This window comes from Plectropomus leopardus, chromosome 23, assembly GCF_026936395.1.
Source record: "Plectropomus leopardus strain MGB_pleo_1.0 chromosome 23, ASM2693639v1, whole genome shotgun sequence".
NCBI classification, from domain to species: Eukaryota; Metazoa; Chordata; class Actinopteri; order Perciformes; family Serranidae; genus Plectropomus; species Plectropomus leopardus.
In genome coordinates, this window is record NC_142198.1 from 7,285,682 (window position 1) to 7,302,602 (window position 16,921).

At 42.5% G+C, this 16,921-nt stretch overlaps 1 protein-coding gene across 1 annotated transcript in view; it reads left to right on the top strand.

The window, feature by feature from the left end:
• The window catches only part of efnb3b (ephrin-B3b), a 97,632-nt gene that overhangs the window by 47,228 nt on the left and 33,483 nt on the right, over window positions 1–16,921 (top strand). Inside the window, exon 2 of the mRNA XM_042512488.2 lies at window positions 1,896–2,185. Within this exon, the coding sequence (XP_042368422.1) occupies window positions 1,896–2,185 (290 nt within the window). The remainder of the gene's footprint in view (window positions 1–1,895; window positions 2,186–16,921) is intronic.

Genomic DNA, 16,921 nt, shown 5'->3' on the forward strand with positions numbered 1-16,921 from the left:
AGTTACAACAACTTCACCATTTTATGTAAACTTCAAGTAAACTTAAGACTTAGATATAAAGTGAACATCAATTAAGATTAATAGTTATATTTACTTACTTGTCTTCAAGGCAGTCGGTTTCCTACATTTTTTTATAAGTAGAATTAACTTGTCAGATTATACAGTGCAGTGTTTACCTCAGGAAAGCTATTTCACAACACTGAAACCATGTTATGTCAAAGCTGAAAGATGCTGTAAAATTCCACTGATGACAATAATAAACCATACATCAAACATTACAATCACTTCAAGCTGCAGGTTTCTCATACGTGACAGGTGTCAAATCATCAGAACGGCTATAAACAAACAGACTGCACATCATTCATATCAGAAGTGGATGACAGACATCAGAACAGCTCATTAGCAAACTAATTAACTGTACATACTTGAGATTTGGCATTGGCAGCATCGTTCTGCTGATGCACGGCGATAGTTTTTTTTTCCTCTATACAGACATGCTTCAGTTCTCACTTCCAGATAGAAAAAGGTGAAAAAAAGGAGAATGAGTTCTGCAAGAATTAGAAAAGTAAAAGTTTTTGTCACTGTTGTGTTGTTTTTGATGTTTCACTTTCTTCTCCCATGCATACATTTACATGTGTGTACATTTCTAGTATTTTTGTTTACTCTGCTTCAGCTTTATTTGCAGTAATTTTGTTTTTAATTCTATGCAGTCAAGTAAACTCAGTTATTTCAATGGAAATATTGCTCCTGTTCCTAAACTTATGAGTGCCTCGTGTTTTGCATGCATTTGACTGCTAATGGCCCATTTATATTCCTTTTACGTATGGAAGTTGATACATTCATTTCAGATGTTTGCCATATATTTGCCCACATACTTCCCACTGATTGGCTTCATGGCACAGTCAAAAGTTTGCGACTAAATATAACATATATTTATGTAACTTTCAGCGGAGGCAGTGTTGTAGATGTACTGAAAAGAAATAGTTTTAACTTAAAAAAGTTAGTGTCCAGTTTGCCTTAAAAAGTTCACTGAATTTGAGATGACAAGTTGAGGTAACTTAGCAAGGATTCAACTTGTCTTCTCAAATAGTCAACAAAATTTAAGGCAGTCTGGAGACTAAATTTTAAGTTTAAACAAATAGATATATAAAATATATAACTGCAATGTGGCAGTGGTGTGCAGGGCCATTAGCTCTTTGAAACCTGGCCAGATTGGCCTGATTTCTTTCAAAAACACTTAAAAAAGGCAACAAGCATCTTTACAAGAAATAGCCCAAACATTAGCTAGAAAATTGTCAAATTTAGAAGAATATGATCTAAAAATAAGTAAAAAACAACAAACAGAAGAACATATTTTTAAATATATAGTTATAAGAATTATAATTGTTGTTTTCTGGGCAGTTTTTTCCTAATCTTTGATAATGTTTCATAATCCCTTCATCCTTGATCACTCAAAAACATCTCTGAATGGAAGGTAATTTCTGTGCGGTAGTTTCACAGGGGAAAAAATAAATTGTTTTTCTAATAACTGAATTCAGTTTAGCTTTGGATTGGTGGATATTTTCCCCTATGTGAATCATCAACTGGTGGTTATATTTCCCTGCTTTTTTCTGCACCATTTCATGGGGTCAACAGGGGATTACGTGAGATTGTGTGGTACAAATTTATTTGTGCAGTTGATTGCACAGCAGGTCCTCTGTAAATGCACCTGTTCCCAGTAAAGGAGAGAAAATAAGAAAGAAGTAGGAGAAATAAGAGCGGTAAAGGACCCATCTGTTACTCATTCAGCACCAAGGACAGGTGGCTCTGAACTGGTTTATATTGCAGGAAGCAAAAGCCTTTAATGAATTCTTCTTTGCCTCTTTTCTTCCTGTTTTCTTCTTTCCTCCCTCCAGGTTCAGGGACGACAAGGGCTACGTTCTGTACCCTCAGATCGGGGACCGGCTGGACCTCATCTGCCCCCCACTGGACACGGCCAGGTCCACGCCAGAGTACGAGTTCTACAAGCTCTACCTTGTGTCAACGCGGGAGCAGGCGGACCGCTGCGAGGTGATGGGCCCCCCCAACATCGTGCTGACCTGCGACGAACCCGCCCGCGAGCGTCGCTTCACCATCAAGTTCCAGGAGTTCTCGCCCAACCTGTGGGGCCACGAGTTCAAGAGCATGCACGACTACTACATCATCGGTGAGTCGAGGAAGCAGAACGAAGACTGTAGATTGGGGGATTGAGTGTGTGTGTGTGTGTGTGTGTGTGTGTGTGTGTGTGTGTGTGTGTGTGTGTGGGTGGGTGGGCGTGTGTGTTTTGCTTTATTGCAGCAGTGTGTGGGGGGTGACGGGGGGGTTGTTATGATTGCATGGCTGATTTCTGATTGTGCCTGAATGTGTTTGTTTATTTCCGTGATGATGGTGATGATTGGGCGGGTGTGTTTAGAGTAATTAGGTTTGAGAATTGTGTGTGATCCGGTCCACGGGTGGATACAGTACAGGACTTACACTGTAAAAAATGACCAGTTAGGCCTGTTGTTTTGAGGATAAGTCAGGATATTTTTGCCGCATTAAATATTGCTGTGAAATACAGGTTATTTTTTGACTACCTTTAATTCATTTTTAGGTTTTACTTTTGTGGGATAAAGCGAAATTCTGGCGATGTGTCTTTTTTAAGTAAAAGATAAAAGTGCTTTCTATTCTCTTCATTTTTTTGTAGAGTGTCCCTGGATTTGTCCTTCTGTGCAGCTTGTGTGGGATTTTGTGTTTAGTGAAGTATGGTTACATTTGTGCGTCAGTGTCGTTTCTAAGAGTGTGTGTGTGTGTGTGTGTGTGTGTGTGTGTGCGTGTGTGTGTGTCTGTCATTGCTAAGTCTTTGTCCTGCTTGGCTGCTGTGCTGGCCTCGGGCCTGTTTATTGTTACTGCCAGCCTCACAGTGACCGCAAATGGCGCAGCACAGTTTGTTTTGGTTTATCCAGAAGGTTTGTTTGGAGTTAAGGGCCTGTGTGAAGACCTGATGAGGTCATCAAGGCGAGCCAGGCCAAGCGTTTGTATCGGACGGAACGATCTGCAAGTAAAGGTCGCGTCAACCGAAACCTGTGGGTTGTTTTTAAATACGAACCAAGAGCCAAGAGCATTCTGCGCTCACAATTGGAGCACCGCACGCACAAAACACACACACTTCATGTGTGTACACACACACACACACTGTTGCACACCCACAAGTTTCCAATACAAACACAAGCGCTGTAAAAACACCCCAGGAGTGAGAGAGTGAGCGGGATAGACAAAGAGAGAGAGAGAGACCCTGTTTGATTCCCATAGCTCTCCTCCCACGCACCTGCAAGCTCTATTCACTCAGGTGTGCAAATGCTCTTTTCACTTCTTTTTATCTGCGGGTTGGGAAAAAAAAACCAACAACCCTAAAAACGATGGAACGAGTAAAGCCAGGAGGAGCAGGAAGCTGGGACAGAGATGGAGAGACAGATCAGGATGGAGAGACGGAGAGAGACAAAGAGAATATAAGATCTCTCGAAGTCTGTGAAGTCCCTCATGCCTCTTTGTGTTCTATATTTGTTTGCCGGTTTCAGGTGCGCTCGGTTTTTCCGCTATCAGTCCTCATACCCAGCGTGTTTGTGTGGAGAGGTGAGGCACTGGGCATATTTCTCCTGCGCCCTGCATGATTATCAACATACAAGTATTTCTTTTAGATTAGATAGGAGGAGGTGAGATAGCATGCGGTGGTACAGTAAGCCACCAGGTAAATATGTGTGTGTATCGGTGCTCGGCATGTGCACCCGGGGACCCAGGGATACAGGAATTTTGGCGCGATAAGCAGGGAGGAAAATTAATGCAATGTGATACCTACTGATACCTGATTTAGTGACTGACAGATGTTGGACAGCCACATCAAATATGTCTGCAAGTAACACTTACAGGATACACAAAAGTAACATACTGATGGCTAAATTAAATTTGTCATTATTTAAAGTCCATTTATGTGAAAATATGTTCAAAGGGGTTTTTTTTATGCATTAACATGCATCTTTCTGTGTGCATTTTATGACACTGGTGGACCATTAAATACTGTATCTTTTAAAGTCCACATTGCACTCAGTGTACAATTTTCCACAAAACGTATCACTTCTGAGTTGCAGCTGTGTTGCACTGTCATCTCGCTGGTAATTTTTCCTTACGTATGGACTTCATACGTTATAAATATTTGAGGTTGATTTTAGTGTTGTCTCTATTCCAAATTTACACAACCCAAAATTCTTCAGAGCAAGACACATGAGTAGTAAGTACAGAAATCACTACTGGTCATCTATAATTTAGAGATACAGTATATATACCTAGTTTGAAGTGAGGTATATTATCCAGGGATGTTATTTTGTCATGGGGGCCACTGTCGAATTCTGCTGCAAAACATATTTTTGACTTGGCAAGCCAACAGGTAAGCAGCAACAAACGCTGGAAAAGTACCGATGTCCCCTAAAAAATGTAATTTTGTTGCAGAAATGTCCCAACAATGCCTTAAAAAATACGCGGTGGTTATGGGAATGTGCTGACATTGCCTAAAAAATACCTGGTTGTTGTAGAAATGTGTATACGTTGCTTAAAAAATATCCAGTTATTATTGAAAGGTGCTGATGTTGCCTTTGAAAATCCCTGTTTATTGTGGAAATATGTCAAAGTTGCCATAAAAAATACCCAAGTGGCTGTGGAAATATGCTGACAATACCTTAAAAAAAATTGAAAATTAGGCCAACAATGCCTTAAAATATACCTGATTGTCGTGGAAATGTGCCGGTGTTGCCTTACAAATCCCCTCCTCCTCCTCATGACAAACTCAGCTTGTATACATGTAACATGTAAAATACCAAAACTCTTTTCTGGAGACTGGGCTGGTTATGTGTCAAACACACCCAGTCGACTACTTATTGCGCACAAAACCGGTGCACAGTGGAAAACTTCCATCAGTAAACAACATTTTTTTTCAACATCTGTCTTAAACTTAAACTTTATTAGATCGCAGTAAAGTAAAAACAGTCGTAAAAAAAACCTTCTCAGGCGTGGAAATTGGCAAGCAAAAGGCCAAATGTGGGCCACAGTCCCTATTTTGCCCACCTCTCTTCTGTCCTTCCACCTGGCAACTGGACTGTCCAGAGATAGAAACACCTTTATCTCCACACACAGACCAGACTGATCGATTGACAGCTCCAGCCCAATCGATGACGGCTGCAACACAAGGTCACACTCACACACACACACACAAGTGTACTCACACATTTGAGGAGAGAGTTTGACAGGTGAAGAGGCAGGGGTGTAGCCGATCATAAAGAGCATTTGGTGCCGATAACTTATTGATAACGTCACCAGATAGCTTGCGTGCAGTGTGTCTTTGATCATGTGCTCTTAATGAAGTATTGTATTTAGTCTCTCACCAGAGCTTCTGTGTACTTAATGAGGCTGTGAGATAATTAATAACAGTTAATCCTACTGCTAATTTAGAGCCACGTATCTGCTGCAGCGTGTGTGTGCCATAACTAGCCTTACAGGGAGGATTTTCTGCATACTGAACTCACTGTAGACTGGTTTGTCCCTGAATACAGTTACAGTAAATGTATGTTTGTGCATGTGTGCGAGGGCACCGATGTATGCACAGGCCCCGGGGAAATCGCGTTTTAATTAACCTATAGCATGACGGGATTTAATTTGCCCACTGCAGACCATGCAGGCACACACGGAAAGTGTAAGTGTAAGTGCAGTGATGTGGTGCGGTTGGATGGTGGAGCAGCAGGAGGAGACAGGGCAGTGGAGGTTAATTTCAAAGTTAAACCTATTACAGATTAGCAGTAACTTGCTTAAAGTCCACTGGGTAATCAGTTTCCTTCGGCTTTTGCCACTGCGATGCATGCAGAATGATACTAAAACCTCTTTTAGATTCATTTCCACATCATAATTTGAGTTGACATCATCAACAAGTGGTGTCATTGATCACTTGTAGAGGGAATAATGTTTCTGTCTTAAGAAAATCTAGTGAGCAGTCTGAGGAAAATCCAAAGTTTCCTGTGTTTTTGCAGGCACTAATGCATCACAGATGCCACTGTTTTGTAATCAGATTACTTGAATCCCATTAAATGTAATTCTTTGCTTCTGTATCCTGTGGAGAGAAGAGAAAGAGGGGGGAAATTGATTAGTTATACTCAATGATTGATGTTTTCATTCATAACACGAGGTCAGAGTTTATATAAACCCATTTCTCTGTCACACACTCTCTCCCTCTCACTCTCTGTCAGGTTTGTCTGTCTCTCTCTCTGTCTCTCCACCCTTTTAGTTTCTCCTCTCCTCTTTTTTTTTTTACCCCATTCAAATCCCACCACACACATGCAAACACACACACACACACACACACACACACACACAAACACACAGGCATGCTCGCTACATCAACCCAAACCGCAGATCAAGCCTTTCACTGCTTTTAATGAATCCTTTGAAAGCAGGCGCCAGGGCCTTGTGTAACACACACTCCGCGCATGCATGCACGAACACACACACATGCTCACGCACATGCACAATCAGAGTGCGGTCTTTATGATGCGTTTTCTTAATGAGAACTGAGGGAGGAAAACATCTTCATGCAGCTGATCTGGAACTTAAAGGACAGCATGGGGAGAGCAGAAGAGTGGTTGTTAAAACTCGTACAGGAGCAGCTGATTTTTAATTCAAAGACCTCACTCCAAATTGTGCTTATCTGAAGAATTAGTCTCTACACTGTAAAACCTAACAATGTGTATCAGATATTCTTTAAAATATATATTAAAGGTGAAGTGTTTTGGATTTAATGGCATCTGCCACTGAGGTGGCAGGACTTACACTTCTCCTGTGCGCTAAGCATTTAAGAGAACTGACGATGCAAAATAAAAGTGACAAATGCAAATCTATCTAAAGCAGTGGTTCCAAACTGGTGGGTCACTGTCCAAAAGTGTGATGCAGGTCCATTCTGAATGGACTGCAAGGGGTTGTGAACATGTGAAGTTTGTAAAAAAAAAAAAAAAAAACCCACTGTTTTTTGAAGTACAGAGAATTTCCTGCCCAGGGCTTTTATTTTGAAATTCTGTTTTTGTTCAGGCTTGTAATGTGCTGTATTTCTTTGTGCAGTAAGCCAAAATTTTGTTTAGATTTTATGAAAGAAAAATGAATTTATTTTCTATCTTATGTGGGGACCTAGAATTAATGGATAAAGAGAAATCTAGCCCCTGTGGCCACACCAGTTAGGAACCACTAATCTAAAGCCAATCTTTTGTCTTTTCTGGGCTACTGTAGTACAACATGTAGCTATAAATGGCTAATTCCAAGATAAAACACAATGATTCTTTTTTTCAAGTTAGTACTTATAAAATACTATACACTGGATCTTTGGTAAATTTCAAAATATAATGGATTTTAAGTGTGCACTGGTCATACTTTTCTATATTTCTTCAAGATCAGGAGTGTCTATGGTCCAAAGACCAAAAAGAAGAACAAGAAGACTTCCATCTAATACAAAAATGGGCTAAAATATAACATAACAAGTGATAGGCCTGGCTAGCTGTCAAACCAATGTCTTTTTCTGTGGACACTGAGTGATGAAAGTGAAGGCTGGAAAGATGTAGAGAGGCAGAGAGATACAACAAGGAGAAGAGATAGGGAGGTTATATTGAGAGAGTAACAAAAAGTTTGAAGATTTATGTGCAGAGATGAAAGAAAAGGAAAAAAAAGGAGGAGTAAGAAAGAGAGATAGAGGAAGATAGCAACAGACAGAGACAGGTCTGTCGCTGTGTGTGCGGCTGATGGGAATGGGATGTGAGTGTCAGTTGACACACAGACACAGCCTCTCATCTGCAGGGTGACACTGAAACAGCGCGGCCACTTTCAATCACCGCTGCCGCTGTCAGGGGAATGGGACACACACACGGGTATTTGTTTGAACACACACCGACGTGCACACCGACAGTGAATGATTGCAGCCTCACAGTCAACATACATATGACCTCATATGTGAGTGACCTCTCTCTCTCTCTCTCTCTCTCTCTCACACACACACACACATGTCACCAATCTTCCTTGGTGCTCACACTAACATATGCATGATCACATCGCCATACACAGGGGCTTTCTCATAAATATATGCACTCACACACACACCGGCATATAGGCAGGCTTGTGGTTGTAAACACACAAAATCTGAAAATAGCTTACACACACACACACACTCAAAAGACACACAAAGACTGGTTGCAGTGAATGGGTCAGTCACTGTGGGACTGCAGTGTTGTTGTTGTTGTTGCATACTCAGACAGATGGCAGTGTGTGTGTGCGCGCGCACGGGTAGAGGCATGAAATTGTGTGTCTGTTTTGTGTGCAGCTAGCATGTGCATGCGCGCCTGTGTAGGATGGACATGAAGGTATTTTTCTGCGTCTGTGTGCACATGAATGACTCCCAGTGGTGTGTTTAGGGTGCAGGGCCCCCCGGGGCTTTGCGGAGAGCCTGGTGCTTGCCGTCGCACAATAGCGGAGATAAACAACCCCCCGCTAATATGAATAATAGAAGAGCTGACGGGGGCCTGCACACCTAGAAAAATAAGTTAGTGTGTTTGTGCATGTTTGCATGTGTGGGTACATTTTGGAGTTTTCGGGGAAAGTTGATGGTGTGTTGGCACGCCTATGTATGTGTGTTGTTTGCATACCATGGTGTCTCTTTTCTGCAAACTTTATTTTCTCTCTCTTTGACTCGGTATTGTTTTCCTCTTCTCCGTCTCTCTGTTTATTTTTCTTGTCCATCCATCTGTCTCTTTTCCCCTGCTGTCTTATTTGCTAGTGCGCATTTTTACATGAATTTGTGTGTCTTTAATGGCAAGTTTTGGTTGGTGTCTCTGTGTGCAACTTGGGACAGGGTGGGGCTACATGTGTGTGTGTGTGTGGTCTAATTGTCGGACAGCACGGGGCCGGCACAGCGCGTGCAGACAGCAATGTCGAAGTGTTCAATAATGCAGAGGTACTCACTGGTTTATTTATCAGGGTTAAGCTGAAATAAATGACACAGAATCCAGATGGGGGAGAGGGAGGGCAGAGAGAGAGAGAGAGTGAGAGGCAGATGAAGAAAGAGAAAGATGGGGGAACATTAGTGAAACGGAGAGTGAAATAGAGGAGAGAGAAGAGACAATGGAGGAGAGGAAGCGGAGAGAAACACTGCACTGCAGCCTAAATGAGCTGCACCTCTCCGCCACTCCGCGTTAGTTTATGATTCCCCATGTGCATACGTGCGTGGCTGCCTGTGCGTGTGTGTGTGTATGTTTGCGAGCGGCGCACAAGTTTGTTTGCAGCGAGGGGAAGCAAAAGTGAGAGATTGGAGGGGAGGACGGGCGGAGGGAGCAATGGAAAGCAGCTGGGTGGAAGAGGTGGAGAATCCAGGGAATGTGAGAAATCTATATCTGCTGAATATTTGATCAAGTTTAAGCCCTCAGATTTGAGCCTCCTGCCAGGCTCTAAAGCAAGCAGAGACACAGGGGAGAGAAGAGGAAGCTGCAGGAAGGAGAGAGAAGAGAGGGCGAAGGAGGCAGAGATGAGATGACCACAGTGAGGGGCTTAGAGCAAGGGTAGGGGTTGTTTCATACACAGTAATCCCACTGAATTCTAAATGCCTGTGCAGCATCCCATTTTTACTTCTGTCACAGATAAAGAGATAAACCCTGAATACGTGTTGGGAGAGTGGTCATACATCTCATTTAAACACGGAGGGTATTATGCACTTCTCTCATTAATTTAATGGTGTTTAATGCTTCGAAACCCCTTAACAAGCGGCACCTTTTTTGTGCACCAACTCGAAAAACATGGTCACATCTGAAACGTGTTCCTTTGGAGTTCACGATCAGAAAGTCCAAATTAATCCAAGTGATACTAAAACTAATTTACAGCATGCACAGGCATAAAAAAAGTAAGATTGCTTTTCCCCCAATATCAATTGACCCTTACACCCTTGCCCTAGACGTGAATGTGCAAAACAGAGGTTGAAGGGCTAAGTGGTAGGGGCAAGGGTTGTATTGGGATTGAGCATTTGTCAACTTTATGTATGACCAGTGGTATAAAGTAGGGTATAGGCTACACAGTTAAACGAGGTATAGCCACACCTTTTTCTGTGCATTTACAATATATCCACCAATCAGCCAAAAAGCAATTGTAATATAAAAGAGACTTTGTCCTTGGTCAGCAACCCATCTGCCTAGTACCTATACCACTGAAATTGAGCCTTTGTCAGTCACTTACAGCTTATAAATATCATACGTCATAAGTCTTATGCAGTATTTTTTACCTGGTGAAGGAAAACATATCTCAAGAAAGTGGCTGACGATGTTGATGCTTCTCAGTAAAGAGAGTTGTTGGTCCTATGCCCTTATGACTGTGTGGTGTGCCAAACCTTTAACCTCTTCATTTTTCTTCCGACCACCACGGATCTTACTGTACGTACAGTGACACACAAGTAAAATAGCGTTCCACATTTTCCAGCTTCAGCTGTGTTAAAGCTTTCTCACATCTGTTGTGGCCCTCAGGAGACATCATACCTCCAGTTCACCCCTGACAGCTATTTTGAGGTGGACCTGAGACTGCTTTTTTAGCCCGCAACACATTTTTCACACTCCACTAAACACATCGAATTCTTGGGGCGAACCGCCTCAGTTAAACTCTCATGTGTGAAAATGGCCTCAAATAAAGTGCAAAAGTGGAAAATGGAATAGAATAGGCCAGCAGGGGTTTGGTTCAACGAATCCAACTAATTTCCCCTCTAGAGATAAAAGTTTATCTGCATCTCTCAACGGATAAGAGGAAGTGGATAGTAGGAAAGATGACTCTATTTAAAAAGACGGTACTCGACTCAAGTGTTTATAATGATTAAGCATTAGATTGCCCCAAGCTTCTCTGTATGTGTCTTCATTATGAAAATATGTAAACATACTTAAATACATTACACAGATCACCAGGAAACCACTGTAAACATGAGACATACTGTTTGTGACACCTATATTGTGGGATACAAATGAGGCCAAAGTATTTTTGGAAGAGATAATAGAGGAGAGGAGAGGGACGGGAATGAGCTGATGTAAAGTGACACTGGGAGAGAGCGAGGGATATTTGGGCAAGAAGAAAAGAGGGGTGAGAGAGAAGAGAAAGGAGAGGAAAAAAAGATGTGTGGTGAGTGTGAGTAAGAGAAAGTGACAGATCGCCTAGCCGATTTAGGTCAGCAATCAGAGCTGCGCTACTGTCTGTGAGATCGGCCGCGTGTGTGTTTCGGAATGTGTGTGATGTTGGTTCAGTGCTTATGCGTGTCTGTGGGGCGGAGGGTGCGTTTGTGGGTGTTGGTGTGTGCTTGTGTGACTGTGTAGTTTGTCAGAGTTTGCGTAGTTGTGTTGGTGGGTTGGGGGTTGAATCCGTGAGCGAGTGTGAATACATGTCTGCTGTTAAAGGTCAGACAAGAAGAATCCCTCCCTAATTGGATTGGGCTTGGTTAACATTGTATGATTCATTTAACCTTCCTATACTGTCTGCCTGTCACACACACACACATACACACACACATAAATACACAAACTTTACTCGTTCCCCGTCGCAGCTTGACAGACAAAAGCATCATTGTGTTGCTGCCTTCTGCTGAGGAACCTTTTGCAGAAGGATGTGTTACCCGGCAATCAGAAATGGGGGAGTTTAAAACAAGCGCACCTCTCGGCTGACCTCTGCCATCAGTAGAACGCATTATCCTGCTAATATAGCCTTGATTTAGTGTCCAGGTTCACGCAAACATGACCCCTGATCAACATAATGAAAACATTCACACAGACAGATGCGTAGCCCTTCACAGAGACTTTGTGTGTGTGTGTGTGTGTGTGTGTGTGTGTGTGTGTGTGTGTGTGTTTGCTTACACACACACAGACAAACTTTGTGTTGAAATGCGTCCCAATAAACCATCTGTCCTGCCCTTTTCATTAAATGGAAGGGTTCTACATTTTAGGAAATACGCCTATTTTCTCTCTTTTTGAGAGTGGAATTAATAAATGATTGGGGTAGTGGCGTAGAAAGCCTAGCTTAGCATAAAGAGTGGAAACAGTGGGAAACTGCTAGCCTGGCTCTGTCCAAAATGAAATACATATATAAAAAAGCCACATTAGCTGTCTTATTTAGCATACACAAAGACTTAGTACTTGCTTTCTTTCCAAAAGTGAGATAAGAAATTAGCTATTAGCCTAGCTTAGCATAAAAAGTGACAAAAGTGGGAAATTGCTGGCCTGGCTCTGTCCAAAATAAAAATAAAAAAAAAAAACATTGTTAGCAGCTTATATATACAATTTATTTGTGGCGTACTTGCTGTCTTTCTGAAATGGGAGATGAGAGGATAGTTTTAGGCTATGTTTAGCCTAGCTTAGCATAAACAGTGAAAACAGTGGAAAACTGCTGGTCTGGCTTTGTCCGTTTTTTAAAGCAACATTAGCTGTTTTAATCACACATTGTAGCCTATGTCTCCTTGCTTTCTTTACAAAAGCAGGATGAGAGGATAGTTGGAGTTGTGTGTTTAGCCTAGCTTAGCATAAAGGGTGAACCAGGGTCAAACAGCTAGTATCCTGACTCACAGACACAAAATTTATATTAATCTTCTCCTACAGCTTCCAGAAAGGAAACATATTAGTGTATTTTCCTCCATGTTGAACTATTCTTGCAAGAGAAAGCAATCCCACGCACTCTGCTGGTGCTTTTGATGGGTTTGTCTGTAAGTAACAGGCGTGATCTTTGCCATGTGCGAGGGAGATTATGGTGCTCTTGGAGATGAATTGGATGCAGCAGCTGTTCAGTAGAAGAAGATGGAGAGGAAGAGGAGGAGCAAGAGGAGGAAAAGTGAGAGAGAGAGTAAATTACAGGGAAGTGGATGAGCTAGAATAATTTGAGCATGCAGGAGAAGAGAGGGAGGCAGAGGAAGGGTAGTCTGCGGACGGGCTGATGAAAGAGGATTTCTGTGTGCTGTGAGGAGACAGTAGAAGAAGACAGTGTTGACACACAGCGGAGTAAGAGGGCCCACGGCTCAAAGACACAAGGACAAACAATCAACTGCAAATCCTTTTTAACCACCATTTAAGCAGCCCTAATTACCCCAAAAAACTCCACAAAGAACATCATTATCACTCCGAGCTCGTGCACGTGCACGATGTGTGCGTGTGTGCACGTGTACTTCACTTGTTTATTGAAGAGAGATTCATTAGCGGACTGGCTGTTTACTTGTTCCTGACTAATCGTCATTGTTGTGAGATACTTTGGGTGCATTTCACAAATACAACAAGGCATTTTCTGCAATTTTTTCCCCCTCCGCCTCTCGCCGACGGAGCCCAAAACCTTCCCCTCCACACACACACTCACTCTCCACCTTTATTGGCAAGAGGATCTCTTTCTCTCTCTCTCTCAGTCTGGCTTATTTTTACTCCAGGGTCAACTCGAGCCAAAAAAGCTTAATTTGATGCATGTTGTCCGCTCCGGAGAGCCAATGGTTTTGATAATCGTTTAGAATGCGCAAAACGCACGAGCCAAAAAAGCTGGGAAGTGGAACAAGCAGTGGAACTAATGGTTCTGATGTTGTCACGGTCCCTGTAAGTCTGTGTGACGCGCTGCGGGGGCCAGACGGGGCGAGGCTCGGCGGTCGCAAATCAGCGGCAGGGTTTGGCATCTCGAATGTCACGGTGGGCAAAGCACTGAGTAAGTGATACAGTGAAGAGTTTCAGATGAAGACTGCTTCAAGTAGTCCCTGTAGGTTTAATATTAATCCTCACTGTTCCCTCTGGGGGGGGGGGGCTTATCATCCATATTAGTACCACACATCTGCCGTTGTTATATACGCTTATTATATATTGATGACGAGGGGGAGGGGCGGATAATTGAATACCCTCATCATGGAGCGCTTGGTCTCGTTTCTCCACTTCAGACTACCTCAAGTGGGTGGGGGAAGGTGGAGCTGGCTCGCCACTTCTGTGTGTGTGTGTTTGCGTGTAATACCCCTTTGTCCGCCTGTACCCACCCCCAGCTCCGGCGTCAGATCCAGGCCCTAACCATGGCTCCAACCCTGCTAACCACTGGTTTAATATATGCAATTAAGAAGCTAATTAGAGTAATTAATTCAGCCAGGGCCAAAGCCCAGCCTGGCCCCTATTCACAGCTTTGGAACTGCCATAATCCTCCTCCCTTCACTCACACACACACACTAACTACACAAAGAATAACACACACTCAGACACCGCTATGCCCTCATTATGAGCGGGGTCTTTGTTGGCTATGTGTGTGCGGTGCCAGAGAAGTCGGAGATGAAGAAAAGGGTGTAAATAAAGACAGAGAAAAAGTGAGGCAGTCAGTTCGGTATAATGAGTGAAAACAGTGAACTAATTCATTGGCACCTCCAGCCTCTCTCCGTTGCTCTCTTGGTGGCGCTGCGAGAGAAGAGGGCCCTGTTGTAGCGAAAGCGTCTTACCTCATCTGTAGAAGCTCTGCTGTCATTGCTTTTGGAAGGCGGCCGGCTGGGAGAAAAGACAAGGTTTAATGCCCTCGTCTGTTTTATTGGTTTAACCTTTATTTACCCAGGTTTGTCCCTTTCGAAGATTTAAGAACTGTTTTTACAAGCCTGACCTTGCCAAGAAAGCACTATTGCGTTATTGCGGGTCCATTTCCAATTATTTGAAGCTTTAATTAAGAATAAAGTCCTATTTTTTTTCTTTTATTTCACAATATAACAAGGTGAACTGTGTAGTTTGTTAGTCTTCAGTGATTCATGCGCACGCCATAAACCTTTGATGGCTCGCATTTGGCTCAGCTCTTGTCGTACAGAAAGAAGAGTAAGTAATTCCAGGTTTGTTATTTTTGGAGTGTGATTAGGAAATGTGTGATGAATTGAAGATTAGGGGAGCGGGACAGATTTACGGCACTTGGAACGCACTGCTGTAAACGGATTACTGATAAAGTAATCGAAGAAGTTTTGGCGGCGGCACTCGGGGAAGAAAAAGGTCGCTCAACCCCACAAATGTGACGCCGAGTGACAAATTAGTCATAGTTTATTTAGAGCTGGTGCGTTCTGTTAGATGCTAACGCGATTCTGTCTATATACTGGGATTTGTGCTACCTTTTTTATCACTGAGTTCTCCTGTGGAACTGATATTTTTAGCTAAGTACCCCTCATTGAAGACATTGACGTTGAAGTGCACTCTTTTTGCTCCCCGAGTGTCGAGAGTACATCACACTTATATCAATCCTTACACCACCAAATCAGTTCTTGTTATGTGAGATTTTGACAGTCAGTTTGTGAGTGGAAAATCTCTCCCATCTGCTGTGTTTTGGCATGCTGCTGCAGCTTCTTTTTTTTCTTTCTTTTTTTTTTTAACCCAGGCCTTTAAAAGAGCTGCGAGCAGTCCTCGGAGGTAAGAGTAGTGGGCTTGTGATCCTACGGGAGCTGGATGTGTTTGTGTGTGTGTGAATGGCCCGTTTAAAATATGAATTAGCCTGAGCTGTTTTTACACTAGAACCTCATATTTGACCCTGTTAAAAGTTTCACTCAGGTGGGAAACTCTCCTCTGCACCTCTGTCTTCTTCTTTTTTTTTTGTCATTCTGCGTGTCTGTCACTCTGTCTCCACCTCTCCCTCTCTCTCTCTTTCTGCACGGTGCACTCATTACTCTTTTAGCTGCTCTCTATCCTCTTTAGGTTCTCTGCTGTAACTCCAAGACAGCACGAAAAAAGTGAGCAGTGAAGAGATACATGCATTCCTTTTTGCTATCAGATCCAGCAGAATAATGACTTTTCCACTTGCAAATTTCACATGCATGAGTCAAAAGATGAAATCAGAAAATGAAATTTTTGGTTTCCGGATCAGGACATGACGATAACTTTTAACCACCAAAACATGGTGAAAAGTACACTTAAAAGAGAATATCAGATTTAAACTTAAGAAAATACTAAAAAGTCTGCTTGATTTGAACTTTTTTTGAACTGAGTGTGAAAGTGATTGCGTTTAGCAGGTTGACCTGCATGAAAGAGATACAAGTTTATATGAGAGATACAAGAGATATTGTCTAGTTGAGTCACAATCTTTCTGTATCCAGCGGCACACTGTCAGGTGATGAAAATGGCATGGCATGATGTTGGCACGATAAACATGTGTTGCTGTGGTAATTGATGTTTCTGGTGTTATTACTTTTTATGCCTCCTGACCAGCAATAGCCATGGCCGGAGGCATTATATTTGTGGGTTGTCTGTACGTACATCAGTACATCCCATTCTTATGAACAAGATACCCAAGAACACCTTAAGAGAATTGCACAAAAGTCCAATGCAATTTTGGTGGTAACAGGTCAAAAGTCACAGTCACTGTGATCTTGTCTATCTTATTCTAATGACTGTGTTATCTCAAGAACACCTTGAGGGACTTTCCTCAAATTTGGCACAAACATACACTCAGACTCAGTGATAAGGTGACTATTTTGGAGGTCATAGGTCAAAAGTCAAGGGCACTGTGACCCCGTCTGTCTTATCCTGTGCCATCTCAAGAAAATCTTGAGGGAATTTCTTCAAATTTGGCACAAACGGCAACTTATAAATTGATTGTATAGGTCTCTGTACAGCTGGGAGAAAGATATGTATGACGCATCCATGTTAAATGTTATCTATAACTGCAACTTGACTTGTGCAAGGAGGCATACAATTGCAAGGCAGAAATCCTAGTTTTATCAATACTTATTCCGATGATGGTTGTTATGCGTCAGAGAGTCAGATTTCACCTATTACATGACAAGAGTAAAGAGAGTTGACCCACAAGGCGTTGGGTGTCAAAATGAAGAGCAAGGGGCCTTGGTTGGGTTCTTTGCCCGGGGCCCCAAACA